Here is a 16,008-nt window from a genome sequence, read left to right on the forward strand (position 1 = left end):
AATAAAATTATAAAAAAATATATATTATTTTTTTATTAATATTTATATTTTTAAAAATAATTTAATTGAGGATAAGAAATGACAGGCTGGTCTGACTTGGTCGGATGGGTCACCCAACCCATGAACAGTTGTACTTGTAATTAATGTTTTTTAAACAAGATTGATAGTTGAATAGGTTAGATCACCAATTGGTTAGTCCAACTAGTCAAATCAATCCAATAGATCCGATTAAAAATTATTCAAAAATTCAAAAGTATTAATAAAAAATCCCGATTCAACTAATTTTTAGTTAGTTCAACCGGTTCGTACTGGTTCCCAGTCTAATCGGTTCAAAGTCACTCTTTGTATAGGTATCCAAGTCGGTTCCTGATCCGATCGGCCGGTTCGGTTCAAACAACATTACTTCTAATATATGGTTGTTGGGTGACGATAAAATTGAAACAAAAATAATTGAAGGGGAGTAAAAGGTGAGTGATATTTAAAACATACATTCACGTATGTGAAAGCTATCACCCAACTTAAGTAAAAAAGTCACATGACCTTGTTTTTATCAAGGCTATCAAACGTATTGTTATTTGAAACTCGTATAATAATTATGTAATAAATTAACTATCACGCTAGTTTTAGAGGTGATCATGGGCCCGGCGGCCCGGCCTGACGGTCCGCCCGAAATATGGGAGGATTCGGGTAAAAATATAGTCCCAAAATATAGGTTTGGGCAAAAAAATAGGCCCGTTTAGAAAACGGGCTTGGCCTCGGCACCACTTTTTTTGCCCGGGCCCGGCCCGACCCGAATATATAATAAATATATTTTTTTCAATTTTTTAATTTTAAAATATTTTTAAAATGCTTTTTTTATTTTTAAAATAAGTTTTTGGTGTTTATTAAAAAATGGGCCGGGCCGGGCTCAGGCTTAGGAATTTTTTCCCAGGTCGGGCCTAAATAAAATTTCAGGCCCATATTTCGAGCTGGGCTGGGCCCGAGCCTAGGACGAGGGCCGAAATTTTTTCTAAACCCGACCCGGCCCGGCCCATGATCACCTCTAACTAGTTTCAAGCAAACCAAACAGGCTCTAAATGCACTTATATCATATAGATATAATTCCACTTGTCAAACATCGAAGCTTACCACATAAATTTTAATATAGAAAAATTAAGGGAATGATATTGGAAGGGATTTTTTTTAAATAATTACTGTCATAATATTGTATATAATATTCAAACATTTCGAGGAATAAAACATTTTTCCATTTTTACATGAAAACTTTGCACTTAATGTGACCCGTAAAAAATTTCTAAATTAAATATACATATGCCATATAAATATAGTTTCATTTGTCAAACATTGAAGTTTGCCTCATAATTTTAATATACAAAATTAAGCGAATGATATCCAAAGGATTTTTATTATTATTATAATTGTTGCCTATATATATTCAAACATTTTGAGGAATAAAACGTTTTTTTTTTCGTTAAATATATATGTACCATAAATATAGTTTCACTTGTCATATTTCTTTTTAAGAAAAACACAAGTTTAAGAAACTAGCTATAATAAGGTTGATGCGAGCCTATATTAGTCGTTGGTTGATGAGCATCTTCTTCAAACAAAGATCGAGCATGATCAGGTGAGTCTTCAAAAGCTGATAACCGTTCCTAATTATATCAATCAGCAATGCATTGTCACTTTGGTCACAACCTTGCCAAACCCTTTCTTCCAAGCTAGAGTGAGTCTTTCATATATAACTCGCGCTTCAATATAAAAAATGTCAAATGCACCGACCTTCATAGTAAAACCAAACCGCTAGCCTCCTGTTCAATCGCGAAGAACACCACCATTAGCAGCATTAGAGTATTGTAATGAGAGTGCACCATCTGTATTAAACTTCACCCATCCTTCCTCAGGTTGATACCAATTATCATGAGTGATTGTGCTGCACATAACCATACATTTATAATTAATGATACTTCTTGTCCAGGCCATGTATTTCGAAATCAGATTGCTAATGTTATTGTTTTCCTGTTGGAAAATAAATTCATTTCGACCTTCCCAAAGTATCCAACACAAAATTGAAAATAATGTTGGCCATTAGCCATCATCTTTCGTGATGCCTCCCTCATTCATGATGTTCCATTTCAACCAAGTTTCCAGCGAATAATTAAAGAAAGAAGTCTAGACATTTCTAGGTGCAATAGTCTTCCAAACCATGATAACAAATTAGTAGTCCCACATAGCGTGAATTGTTGTTTCCACATGTTCACCACACTGCACACAGTGAGCATCATCAGCCATTCCACGTCTATGTTGAAGCAGCCATAAGAAGACCCTTACTCGTTGAGGAGTATTGACTTTCCAAATCATCGAGTTATCGCTTTGTGATAGCTAATCTCTTCTCTCAACAAGTCTTTTGTAAGTTTCAAAAAAATAGAAACTACCAACAGATGACCATCTCCATACAAGCTGATCCGAACTTACGACTTGTATAGGCGGTAAAATTGTTGCATTAAAAGTTAGGATGGGTCGAGGAAGAAGCAATTCAAGTTGATACCAGTTCCAAGTTCCATGAGCTGTGACCAAATCACAAACCCGAAGAGTTTCATCTATGTACATTCTGCCTATATGATGCATTCGAAGAGGATTGATATCTTTTACCTAATGATCATTCCAAAAATTTGATAGCTGTCCGTCACCAATATATCATATGACACCATCAATAACTTCATGCCAAACACTCATGAGGGAACGCCAAATATATGAGCAGTTACTACGTTCTATGGGTGTTGGAATAACCCCATACACATTGTATTTGTTCCTCGGAATTCAAACCCAAAGAGCATGCAACAATATTGTAACCCAATTTTAGAAGGAAAATCTTATTTTGGTCAGACTTCAAATGCCCAATCCTCCTTTCTCAATAGGCAAGCAACAATCCCTTCAGTTAACTAAAGCAAACTTTCTTTTGACACACTCTTTCCCTATATAAAATTACGTGCAACCTTTTCAATTTCTTTGCACATTGAAATGGGAATACAAGTAATATTCATAAAATAATTAGGTATAACAAGAAGCACCGATTTGGCAAGAGTAATTCTTCTTGCCATCAAAAGTCTTCAAAAATCCTATCCATTAAGCTTGGCACGAAGTTTACCAACCACAAAATAGAACGTATCAATAGAAACCTGTCTGTGGAACACAAGCATCCCTAGATATTTTCCCAAATCATCCACCCTTGAGAAGTCGAGTCTATCACTCACATTTATAGCCACTGCTTCAAGAATGTTGGATGAAAAGAAAATTTAAATTTCTTATCTATTTGCTTTGTGTCCATATTAAGAGCAAAAAGTACTCAAAATAAAATTAATATGCTTAACACCTTAACTAACAGGTTCAGAAAATAGGATCAGATTTTCTACAAAGAAAATGTGTGAAACACCCGTATGTTGTTGAGAAAGAAAAAGTGGTTCCTAGTCATTGTTAACAATCGTCTGATCTATTAAGTGTTCTAAACATTCCATTCCTCAAACAAATAAATATGAAGATAAATGATCTTCTTGTCTCACCCTCCATGTTGGAAAAAAAGGTTTTGTGATTGTTCTGTTCCATAAAACATGCATGGTTGTCGAATTGACACAATGCATGATTACCTAGATAATAGTATGAGAAAAGCCTGCATGCATAAGTGTGTCTTCCAAAAAGTCCCATCGAACTCTATTATATGCCTTCTCAAGATCAACTTTGAAAGCTGTCCAATACTTTTTACTCTTTCTTTTCTTCATTGTGTGCACTGCCTCTTGAGCAATGATAATATTGTCTAAGATATTATGACATGCTACAAAACTAGCTTGATTTTGTCATATTAATTATTGCTTGAGTGGACGAAGACGATTCACCAAAGTCTTAGTGATAATCTTATAAAGTACGATACAGAGACTAATAAGACGAAATTGGGTAAGGACCCTGCACCCATAATCTTCAGAATTAAAACTAGAAGCGTTTTGTTTATGTCAGAATCTAGCATGCCCCCTTCCATAACACGTCGGACAAGATGATAGACATTGTTGCCTACCAAATCCCATTAAGATTGAAAATTTTTTGCATAAAATCCATCAATACTTGGCACCTTCAAGGGTAACATGCTAAACATCGCCTTCTGAACCTCTTCCATCGAGACTAAAGTAATTAGATTCACCTTTTTAGTCTCTAATAAGACTGAAAACCAACATCTGCAAGGAAAGTGACCAACAGGTTGGGGTTCACCTTTTCATTCTTGGAATAAAATGTTCTCTAAATCAAATCTAAGATTCAATTCACAAGCTCGAAGTTGCATAGAGTCACGAACTCCAAATCTCTTTGAACTCGTTCTAACTCTGCTACAATTTTTCGTTTTCTTTCAAAAATGTTACCAAAGACTCACTTGTTCTAGTCTTGAACCAAAGTGGCAAACCTCTCCAAGTTTGAAACAACATTTGTTGAATTAATCCATGTATTTCAAACCAAGTCCTTGAACTGTGGACGTACAAGTTAACTAGCAAGGAACCGAAAAAGGCGTTCACCATGGGTTGAATAAGTCAAGTTCATGAAACCAAAAGAGACTGGTGATTAGACTTAAGCATGTGGAGATGACGGATTGAAGCATTGGGTGCAAAGGATTCCCAAAAATCATTACAAAGAGATCTATCAAGGCGTTCAAAGAGATTGCCTAGATTCCAAGTGAACATAGGTCCTTGAAACCCTATATCTTGGATGCCATGTTGAAATAGAAAAGAGTGAAACAAATTAAAACTCGATTGTCTAGTTGCTGCACCTCATTTCCTCTTTACACAATTTAAAATAGAATTGAAATCTTCGGCCATGGCCTACGGTTCTTTAATGTCACCAGCAAGAAGATCCAAATATCCTCAAAGAATTTTTCGACTGGTTGATTGTGGGCTTGCATAAATTGTTGTACAGAGAAATGAAGTAGGACCAAAATTACTTTGAATGCGCATGTGCACAAATTGAGGATAGGCTATCAAAACTTTCATAGAAATATTATCATTACAAAGGATCCAAAAACCACTTGTATAACCATTAGCTTCTACTCAGAAAGAATTAGCAAACCCCAACTTAATAATAACATTGTTATGAGCTGATAAAGTGAGCAAGAAGCACGTGGGAAATTTTAATTAAAACGGAGAGTTTTGGGGTTTTAAGTCATACGGGGCATTTTACATTTTTGTTATAACAGAAAACTCCACGTCATGTGGGTCGTTTATTTCTTTATAATGCATGCATTGCATGCAAATCGGTTATGCAGAAAATACAAGGAAATTTTTCTTATCTCTGAATTCTCTCAACCTTTCTTCTCTTCTGCAAGTTTCTTCTTCATTTTCTATTCAAAATTCCATCACGTAACAAAGGTATCAGAGCTATCACAATTCCCCTAATGGCCGGCGGTGGTGTGTCGACAAGGTTGCAGAAAGAGGTGAGCAATTTACAGCAGGAATTTTCCAAAATCCAAGAGGAGTTTGTGGATTTGGAGGCTAAGTTGGACTCTCGCTGTCAGGAGTTCAAAACGGAGATTCGAGCTAATCTACAGTCACTATTGGGACAGTATTTTGAGCCCCCACCAACTAGGTTACATGCTGCAGCTGACAAAGGGAAGGGGGTGCTAGGAGCTCCTCCTGGGTTTTTACCCAAAACTGCCGATTTACCTCCAGGACAGTCAAAACCCCTGGTTCTGGAGGTTGGTAGTGTACATGTGAGGGACTCTTCTTTTGTGGTAGGAGACTCGACGAAAACCAGCCGATTGGAGTGTCCTAATTTCGATGGGAATGATTTTCGGGGTTAGTGGACCAAATTGGAACAATTTTTTGAAGCTGAGGGCATACCTAAAGGGAGTAAGATTCGTATGGTGATGCTCAACTTAGAAGGCAGAGCACTGGAATGGCATCACTTCTACTCGCAGAGGAATGGGGGGTTGTAAATGTTGTCATGGCCGGCGTACATTAGGAGCCTCCGAGATCGTTTTGGTTGCGGATCATTTGGGGATCCGATGAAGGAGCTCGTCAACCTGAAACAACAAGGTACCGTTGAGCAATTTCAGGATTTATTCGTAGAACTGCTTAATCAACTACATCTACCAGAGTCATATGCTCTTAGTATATTCCTGGGGAATTTGAAGGCTGAAATAGGTCACTATTTAGACTTATTCGCACCTTCGACATTGGTGGACGCTTTCCAGTTAGCTAGAAAGATCGAGGTACTCATCTCTGTTACAGGAAATGGATCTCTGACGCTGGGAGTCAGCTCACAAAGAATGGTAACCAGCTCTTCACCTACGGTAAGGTACCCTTCTTCTCCCATGAAATTTGCTAACTCACAGTCAGCTACTAGGGGATCGACAAATAACTCAGGATCCAAAACCATATCTCCTGCATTGATGGAGGAAAAGAAACAGAAGGGACTGTGTTTTTGGTGTGGAGCTAAGTACCATCCAGGGCACAAATGTGTGAAATCGCAATTGTATCAATTCTTATTGGAACCCATGGCCGAGGGTGAAGTTGAGGAATTCCAAGAATGTTCTGACAACTTAGAGGAAATGGGGAGTGAGGAGGGGGGTTCTAAGTCTCTTACGATTTCATTACATGCTCTCACTGGCTTACAAGGGCATGATACCATGAGGGTGGCGGCTCAAGTGGGATCAGCTCGGGCTATTATTTTAGTGGATTCGGGGAGTACACACAATTTTATTGACAGTAAGTTGGTCAATAGAGTGTCCTTATTGATGGTGTGCCAGGAACAATTGAAGGTCTCGGTGGCTAATGGAAGCTGTTTGTTCACTAGGGGTTTATGCCAAGGGGTTAAGTGGGAGGTGCAGAACCACTGCTTCCAAACTGACTTCATGGTTATATCTTTGAAAGGCTGCGATATGGTACTTGGGGTTGAGTGGTTGTTGTCATTGGGCGACATTGTTTGGAATTTCAGTTCTTTGACTATGCAGTTTAACATAGCGGGGAAACCTTGTGTTCTTCAAGGCATAGTTCCTGGTTCGTTAGCAACAGGAAGTAAAAAATCCAGTCCGAGATGTTTTGCTATTATGGGGAAATCATTGGGACCATATACTGTCGTATTAAGCTCACCTGCACAAGTAACACTTTGCACCACGGAGGACACGAATCAGGGAAATCAATTTCAGAAGCTACTGATGGAGTTTGATGATATATTTCAAATACCGAAAGGGTTGCCTCCAAGTAGAAGACACGACCATAAAATTCCTCTAGTTGATGAAGGCACAGTAATTAAAATGAGGCCCTATAGATATCCAGCTTGCCAGAAGACGGAGATCGAGAAACTCATTCAGGAAATGCTCCAAGCTAGAATCATTCGTGATAGCACCAGTTCATTCGCCTCTCCTATTGTCATGGTCAAGAAGAAGGATGGTAGTTGGCGGTTGTGTGTGGACTACAGGTAACTCAACCAGCATACAGTTAAGGATAAATTTCCCATCCCTGTAATTAAAGAGTTATTGGATGAGTTGGGGGAAGCCAGAGTATTTTCTAAATTGGATCTAAGGTCTGGCTATCATCAGATTCGCATGTGGGAACCGGATGTGCATAAAATCACGTTTCGAACACACGAAGGACATTATGAATTCCTCGTGATGCCATTTGGCCTCACCAACGCTCCTTCCAGTTTTTAAGCCCTCATGAATTCTATTTTTAAGCCACTATTGCCGAAGTCTGTGTTAGTATTTTTTAATGACATACTCGTCTACTCTACATTGTGGTCTGAACACATGCAGCATTTGCGATTAGTCCTTCTTATTCTAAGGGAACAACAATTGTATGCTAATCGGTCAAAGTGTTGTTTTGGTTCCCTCCAAGTGCAATACTTGGGACACGTGTTGTATAAGGGGATCGTTTATATGGACAATGCTAAAGTTGATTGTATAACGTCCTGGTCTACCCCTAGTTTAGTGAAAGAGTTACGTAGCTTCCTGGGACTTACAGGATACTACAGACGCTTTATAAGGAATTATAGAGTAATTGCTCGACCATTGACTAGTTTATTAAAGAAAGATTGTTGGGGATGGAATGACCAAGCCATTGAAGCTTTCCAAGCTCTCAAGCAAGCTGTGAGTTCAGCCCCTGTATTGGTACTTCCCAATTTCCAGTTGGAATTTACTGTAGATACGGATGTAAGTGGGTTTGGAGTCGGTGCGGTTTTGCAGCAACAAGGGAGACCTATAGCTTTCTTTAGCAAGGCTCTTGGGGTGTGCCATCAAGCACTATCAATATATGAAAAGAAATGTTGGTGGTTTTATTGGAAGTGCGCAAGTGGCACGCGTATTTGGTGGGTCGCCATTTTAAAATCCGTACAGACCACCAGAGTCTGTGGTTTTTGTCTGATCAGGTAGCCGTTACTCCCTTCCAGCAACGTTGGGTAGCTAAGATGCTAGGATACGATTTCAAAGTTTCATACAGGAAAGGAATCAACAACAAGGTTGCGGATGCTCTTTCTCGTCAACCGCAGCTTGCACAGGGTCAGTATTATCAACTTACTACGAGTTCTGTTATTTCAGGTCTTTTGGTACAGGTCTAACAGTCTTACACTCAAGATGATCGGCTACAAAAGATTATTAGACACACTCAGCAGCATCAAAATTCGGGCCAAAAATATTCATGGGATGGGAGGTTCTTGTTCAGGAAAGGGAAGATAGTGGTGGGGCGAATTCGACAACTAAGACGCGAGTTATTCCTTCACTTTCATGCTAGTGCAATCGAGGGCCACTCAGGGGTGACTGTTACAAGGAAACGACTTTCGAGCCAGCTATACTGGAAGGGCCTTACTACGGATGTCAAAAGGTGGATTCGGGAGTGTATCACGTGTCAGCGATGCAAAAGTGAGTCAGTGGCTTCTCCTGGCCTTCTTCGGCCCTTACCCGTACCTGATAGAGCTTGGTCGATGATCAGCATGGACTTCATTGAAGGGCTGCCCAATTCAAATAAGAAAAAATCCATTCTTGTCATGGTGGACCATCTTACTAAGTATGGCCACTTCTTAATATTGACGCATCCGTATACGGCTAAGGATGTGGCTTGGGAGTATCTTAATCAGGTCTATAAACTTCATGGTATGCCTGATTCTATCATATCGGATAGGGATTGAATATTTGTTAGCAATTTTTGGTAGGAGCTTTTTCAGAAGTCAGGCACTAAGCTCTTACTTTCGACGGCTTACCACCCTCAGACGGATGGCCAGACCGAGGATTATTTTAGTGTCTTGAGAATTATTTGCGTTGCATGACAGGGGAGACGCCTGCACATTGGTCTCAATGGTTGTCCTTAGCAGAATGGTGGTATAATTCCTCTTACCACTCTTCTATCCAGCTTACACCATATGAGGCACTGTATGGTCAGCCTCCTCCCACTGGCAGTTGTAGACTAAAGTTTGCAAAGTCGGGAGGCTGCTAGGAAGTTACTTATGTTCTGTCTTAAGAGAGCTCGGGCCCGTATGAAGCAATTGGCAGATAAACGTCGCTCGGAGAGAAGTTTTCAGGAGGGTGACTTGGTCTATTTGAGGTTGCAACCCTACAGGCAGTAGTCGATTCAGAAGGTCTCCAACCAAAAGTTATCCCCAAAGTATTTTGGCCCTTTTCCAGTAATCCGAAAAGTAGGGGCAGTAGCGTATACTTTGCAACTTCCCCAACATTCACGTATACATCCTACATTCCATGTCTCACAATTTAAGAAACATGTGGGTTCTGCTCCAACACAAACTCAGCTGCCTGTGGTAGATGCTCATGGTGCCTTACCAAAAGAGCCTGCTCGCATTATCGACAGAAGGATGGTCAAGAAAGGGAACCAAGCGGTAACCGAAGTGCTGGTCGAATGGGCTAATTCCTTTCCAGATGATGCGACGTGGGAATCTTTGTCTACAATCCAAACCAAATTTCCTCATTTCCAGCCTTGAGGACAACGCTGTTGTGCGGGTATGGAGTATTGTTATGAGCTGATAAAGTGAGCAAGAAGCACGTGGGAAATTTTAATTAAAACGGAGAGTTTTGGGGTTTTAAGTCATACGGGGCGTTTTGCATTTTTGTTATAACAGAAAACTCCACGTCATGTGGGTCGTTTATTTCTTTATAATGCATGCATTGCATGCAAATCGGTTATGCAGAAAATACAAGGAAATTTTTCTTATCTCTGAATTCTCTCAACCTTTCTTCTCTTCTACAAGTTTCTTCTTCATTTTCTATTCGAAATTCCATCACGTAACAAACATCACCTGCTCTTATTCCATTAATACGTGTCTCGAATAAAGAAACAAGATCAGGATGGGACTCCCTCCTATATTCTTTAAGAAAATTGTGAAACCGAAGATGACCGTACCCTTGGAAATTCCAGAAAAACATTCAAAGATTCATAATCATAACAATATAACAATAAATTAAGAAAACCAAAAAAATTAGGCCAAATCAGCAACAAGAAGAGTCTCATCATCCGACACATTAACCAAATCATTGCCTCTCTTCGTAGCTGAGTCTCCTTCAATAAACTGAGATGGTCCCTAAACTATACCTTCCATTGCCATAGAGATAGGTATGGTAGCCTCACCCTCGAACATACTCTCCATAGGTACTTATCCTATGTTTTCCCCAATTGTAACTGTCTCAACCGTTATTGGTATTTGTCCAGTATTTTCTCCCATACTGCCCTGATTTTTTCCCACGATAGCAGGCATATACCTATTGCCAAAGGCAATTTTTTCTTTGGTTCCACAAATTTCACTGTTTTATTCCTAATAGCATCTAGTTTTTTACTCATTAACTGCCTGAAAGATAATTGGTTCTCTTACAACATCAATAGCTTTAGGCCCTATTCGTGACCCACTATCAAATGAATCAAATACTCGACCCATGGAGGGCTCCCTTTTCCTATTTGAAGGCTTTAAAATATTTAGAGTAATTTTCGTCCCACTAGGCACCACTATGCCTTTTCCTTTAGAATTTGAAATTGTTTTTTAGAAACCCCTTTCTTAGTTTCCGTTTTGGTCACATTACTATCTATCTTAATCCCTAAGATCTCGCCCCCTAGATCTCCAATATTCTTTCCAGATTTAATGATTGACGTGATTGATATAATATAATAGTTTAAATTCCAATTTAAAATGAAGGTTATAATTTGAGGATATGTGTGCACTTAATTTAATATTTATAAATTTATAAATATTAAATTCCCTAAAAAATAAAAAAAAACCGATATTACTGGTTTTCAACCCACTAATTCATATTCTTTTTGTCATATCCAAACTTTTTTTTAATGGTAATAGCATTTGAGCAAGTAAACATGATGACGTCATCCGCTCCAGTAGACGCAGGAGATATTAATTCAATAATCCAAATAATTTTAACCTTTCAATATAAAATTAATAATTACTCACTCTACGACGGTTCTTAGGGGAGGAGGCATCCGAGCTTAAGTTAGGAGAAGGAAGGCTTCTCTTTTTCTTACCTTCAATTCTAACTCCATGATGATAATTAATTTATAATTTAATTTCTTTTATTAATTTTTAATAATTTTTTATAACCATTTGAAAATTTATGCTCAAGAGGTAAATGGTACACATGGTTTTTCAGATAATTATTAAAAAATTCTTTATCTTTTAGATATTTGTAAACATGGCAAAACGCCACGTTAGCATAAGAAACATGTGTCATTGTCTATTTATTTTGTTAGCTACATCATCATTTAACGGTAGAAATGAATAAAATTTTTAATGAAAAGATCAATTTATTCTTTGATCTAACATACAAGAATTAGTTTAGTAAATATGGCATATCACGTGTCACTGCCTACTTGCATCATCACTTAATTGTAGAAATAAATAAAACTTTTAATGGAAGCACCAGTTTATTCTTTAACTCTTAATATAAAGACAATAAAATAAAGTTTTGTGAATTTTAAATACAAAAGAATACATTTGATAAGATATCAAATTTGTAAAATCTAGGAACAACCTTTTATTTAATATAGAAAACTTAAAAGCCAAGTGTTATTTGATTTTTAAAATATGCTTTTCATGTATATTAACAGCCAATTATTTGCTCCCTTCTTTAGAAATAAGTTAGTTAAAGCATATCTTACAAACCCAAAAATTAAGGAAAAAGATTCTCCAACTTTTTTAGTTAATCAAGCAAAGATTACGGGCAAAATATAAAAAAAAGCCATATTTTTTTAAAATTTATCGAAATGGGCCTGGTATTTTATTATTTACCGGAATGGGCCATTTTCCCCAAAATCGCGTCCACTCAACGCGATGTTAGGGGACGTGTCAGCAAATCGCGTACACGTCAGCGCGCTTTGCTTACGTGGACACAAATTGCGCCTACGAGGACGTGATTTTCTAACACATTAGCAAAACGCGCTAACGTGGATGCGATTTGCTGACACGTCCCCTGACATCGTGCTGACGTGGACGCGATTTCGGGTAAAATGGCCCATTCCGGTAAATAATAAAATACCTGGCCCATTTCGGTGAATTTTTTAAAAATAGGGATTTTATGTGTAATTTGCCCCCTTTTTTGGTATTTTGCCCCTAATAATACATATTAGTGTATTACTGTATTGTTTCAAAAAAAATAATGTATTACTATAATATGTAGCTAAAATTATGTATTGTAGTTAATATTCATAATATTGTAGCTCAAATTGTCAATCCGTCTATACTATTGTACTAATAATATATATTAATGTAATATTGAAGAGTTAATTGATTAAAAAATAAATGCAACAAGTACAAAAAGATTCAAAATTATTACCAACAAGATTTGAACCAAAGTACTAAGAGAAAAGAGCAAGCATCTTAACGAACTAAGCTAAACTAATTAATTGACATATTATAAAAATACTGTTATTATCTCAATTATATTACTTACGTTCTAATGATTCATCGACCTATTCCATACACATGTCAAATCAGAAAAAATAATACAACAATTCAATAAAAAAAAATCCGGTGTTTACTTCAAATAAATAAGGAAAATAATGATTTGAATGTTTCAAAATTCAATTTTAAACCGAAAAAATCAAAATTTAGAGGCAATAAAGGATCTTTTTCGATGAAAACTGCGGCAAACCACCTTCGGCAATTTGTCAGCACGTAGATCTCAAAAAGTTATTCGAAATAAAAAAAAATCGTCTCAATTGGACAACCGAGCCAAAAGTTATGGCCTTTCAAAGTTTTCCAAGCTAAAAAACATAAACTGTTCATAAATTATTGCTTCCACATCAGCAAATCGCGCTTTCGTGGACGCGATTTGTTGCCACGTAAGTAATTGCGCTGACGTGGACACGATTTCGGGGAAAATGGTCCATTCCGGTAAATAATAAAATACCGGGCCCATTTCGATAAATTTTAAAAAAATAGGGCTTTTATGTGTAATTTGCCCAAAGATTACTTTATTAAAAAAAATTAAAAAGAAAAGGCTTTTAAGGATTGCTTATGAAAATACTTCTTAGGATTTATTAGATTATTATTTTATAATGAATTTTGATTATTAAATACAATAATTTAGATTTATAATTTGATAGTGATGTATTAAAGTTAACCTTAAATTACATTTAAGGTCATTCTAAAATAGGGTTTATCTTATTTTGATCATTTTGATTTTATTTTAACTTAGTCAATTTAATTAAGATAATTGTTTGACCTAGTTACTATCGTAAAAATTTATGTTAATCCATTAACGGATTGCTAATATGGCACATTAACCAATTGAATGACGACATGTGGTATTTTTTAAAACTTTTGACTAAAGAATTTTATAAAAAGTGAGATGAAAATTAGAGAAAGAAAAGAAACAAATTGGGAGAAAGATTTGAGATTATTAGGTGTGGATATATCAGGTAAAGAAGATAATAAACAAGCTCTAGTATTAGTAAGAAGAAGAAAAGAAAAGAAAGAATAAAAGAGATAAAGATAAAGATAGGGAGTAGCTGTGTAACTTTACTTAAATATTTTTGGTTGAATAGATGATATAATCGGACACGTTAACCTTACGTTACAACTCAATGATTAAAATGTAAATGTAATGAATTGATAATGTCGGTGATCACATCTTAACCTTTTGAAGTTTAATGATCAAAACGTAATTTAAATTTGAATCCATTTATTATCTAAATTAAAATGAATATAACTATCCAATTTTATGATGTATAATAATTATAATACAAAAATCTAAATTCATTAAAAACATATCAAATAATAAGGTTAAATACTCAGAATAAGGTAAAAGTTTACTAAATAAGACGTAAAACATTCAAAATAGTCAAATGAATATTAATTTCTTTTTCAAAAGTGCTAAAATATTTGAAACCTAATATGCTATATATGAAATTTCCTTATTCAAACATCTTTCACCCCAATTTACATATTTAACACATATATATATATATATAAATATTATTATATATTATATATTATAAGCTCAATAATAAGAAATAAGAAATTCACCCTGTACAGTAATATATGTTGTATGTAAATCCTAGATGTGAAAACCGGCATAATTCAGTCCTGAAATGAAAAAAGAAAAGGAAATATAAAAAAAAATCGAAAGAAATTGAAACAGTTTTGGTAAAATTGGTGTTACTCTCAACTCCAATTTAACTTAGTGTAATATAAAGTGGAAAAATGAAAGGAGAAATTAATTAGGTTTAGAAAAAAGATGAAGGGATTGCACCAAAATTCAACCCAATTAATGCATGAGCTTTATTATCGAAAATGAAGTCCACGTGAGGTGAAAGTAAAAGATCAATAATGAAGGGTATTTATTAGCCTAGCCTGCTCTTAGTTGTTAGTTAGCTGCGGGTATCAGCTTGATTATTTTTGGAATTCCAAACAAACCCAGAGATCAAATCTGCGACATATTCGGGTTGGAAGAAAGAATCATCAAATATGGAGGTAGAGCCGTTTAGGAACAAGACTGAGAAACCATCAATGGATCACCCGCACACTACAACTTCAGACGCCGCCAGAGTCCTCAGGAAGAGGCGGAAACGCAGAAACATCTGTTTCGGAGCCATTGCCTTGTTGGTTTTCATCATCATCTTGATCATCATCTTAGCCTTCACCGTCTTCAAAGCCAAGCGCCCCGTCACCACCGTCGACTCCGTTTCCTTATCCGACCTAAATTTCTCCGTCGATTTGGCCAGGTTCAGAGTTCTGCTCAACGCCACCCTCGACGTCGATCTCTCCATCAAGAACCCTAACAAGGTGGGATTCAAGTACAGAGACTCCAACGCCCAATTGAATTACAGAGGGCAGCAAATCGGGGAGGCTCCCATCCCGGCAGGTAAGATCTCCGCAGATCAAACGGTCCCCATGAACTTAACTCTAACAGTAATGGCGGATCGTTTGATCTACAATTCGAGATTCTTTTCGGATGTCACAACGGGCGGCGTATTGCCGCTTTACGCCGTGACTAGGATTTCAGGCAAGGTTAATGTCATGAACCTGTTCAAGATTCAGGTAGAATCATCAACTACATGCGATTTTACTGTCTTTTTATCAAATTCAAGCGTGGGGGACCAAAATTGCAAGTACAAGACAAAATTTTAATCCTTTACATACATATATAGTGTGGTTGTAGGTGGTAGTAATTGTAATTTTCTGTTAGTGGTAGACAAAATCAGTGTTTTATTTGGATTCAGATAATAAATTGGTGTGCTTCCAGATTTACAATCTAAAGTAAGTGTGAACCCAACCCCTTTGATTGATGATATAAAACAATGGATCCCTGTTTATTCTTACTCCAAAAGCTGCGTCCAGCCTATATCTCCTTTTAACTATTAATTTCTAACCTTCAACACACACAAAATATTGGGAAGAATGAAAGGGTAATCTTGCAGCTAAAAAATCAATCAATTGTCTACACTCTTACAATATTTATAAATAAGTTATTACAAATTTTCAAAGTTTTTATAAATTTAACCACTGTAAAAACTTAGAACTGATTTCTTTTTTCCT

General features: G+C 36.6%; 1 protein-coding gene across 1 annotated transcript; it reads left to right on the forward strand.

Moving 5' to 3' along the window:
* The first annotated feature begins 14,828 nt into the window (after positions 1 to 14,828).
* Positions 14,829 to 15,729, forward strand: LOC105793974 (uncharacterized). The gene has a single exon (XM_012622901.2). The coding sequence runs from the start codon at positions 14,938 to 14,940 to the stop codon at positions 15,598 to 15,600; it is 663 nt and encodes a 220-aa protein (XP_012478355.1). The 5' UTR covers positions 14,829 to 14,937; the 3' UTR covers positions 15,601 to 15,729.
* The last annotated feature ends 279 nt before the right edge of the window (positions 15,730 to 16,008 follow it).

The sequence above is a fragment of the Gossypium raimondii genome, chromosome 3 (assembly GCF_025698545.1).
Source record: "Gossypium raimondii isolate GPD5lz chromosome 3, ASM2569854v1, whole genome shotgun sequence".
NCBI lineage: Eukaryota > Viridiplantae > Streptophyta > Magnoliopsida > Malvales > Malvaceae > Gossypium > Gossypium raimondii.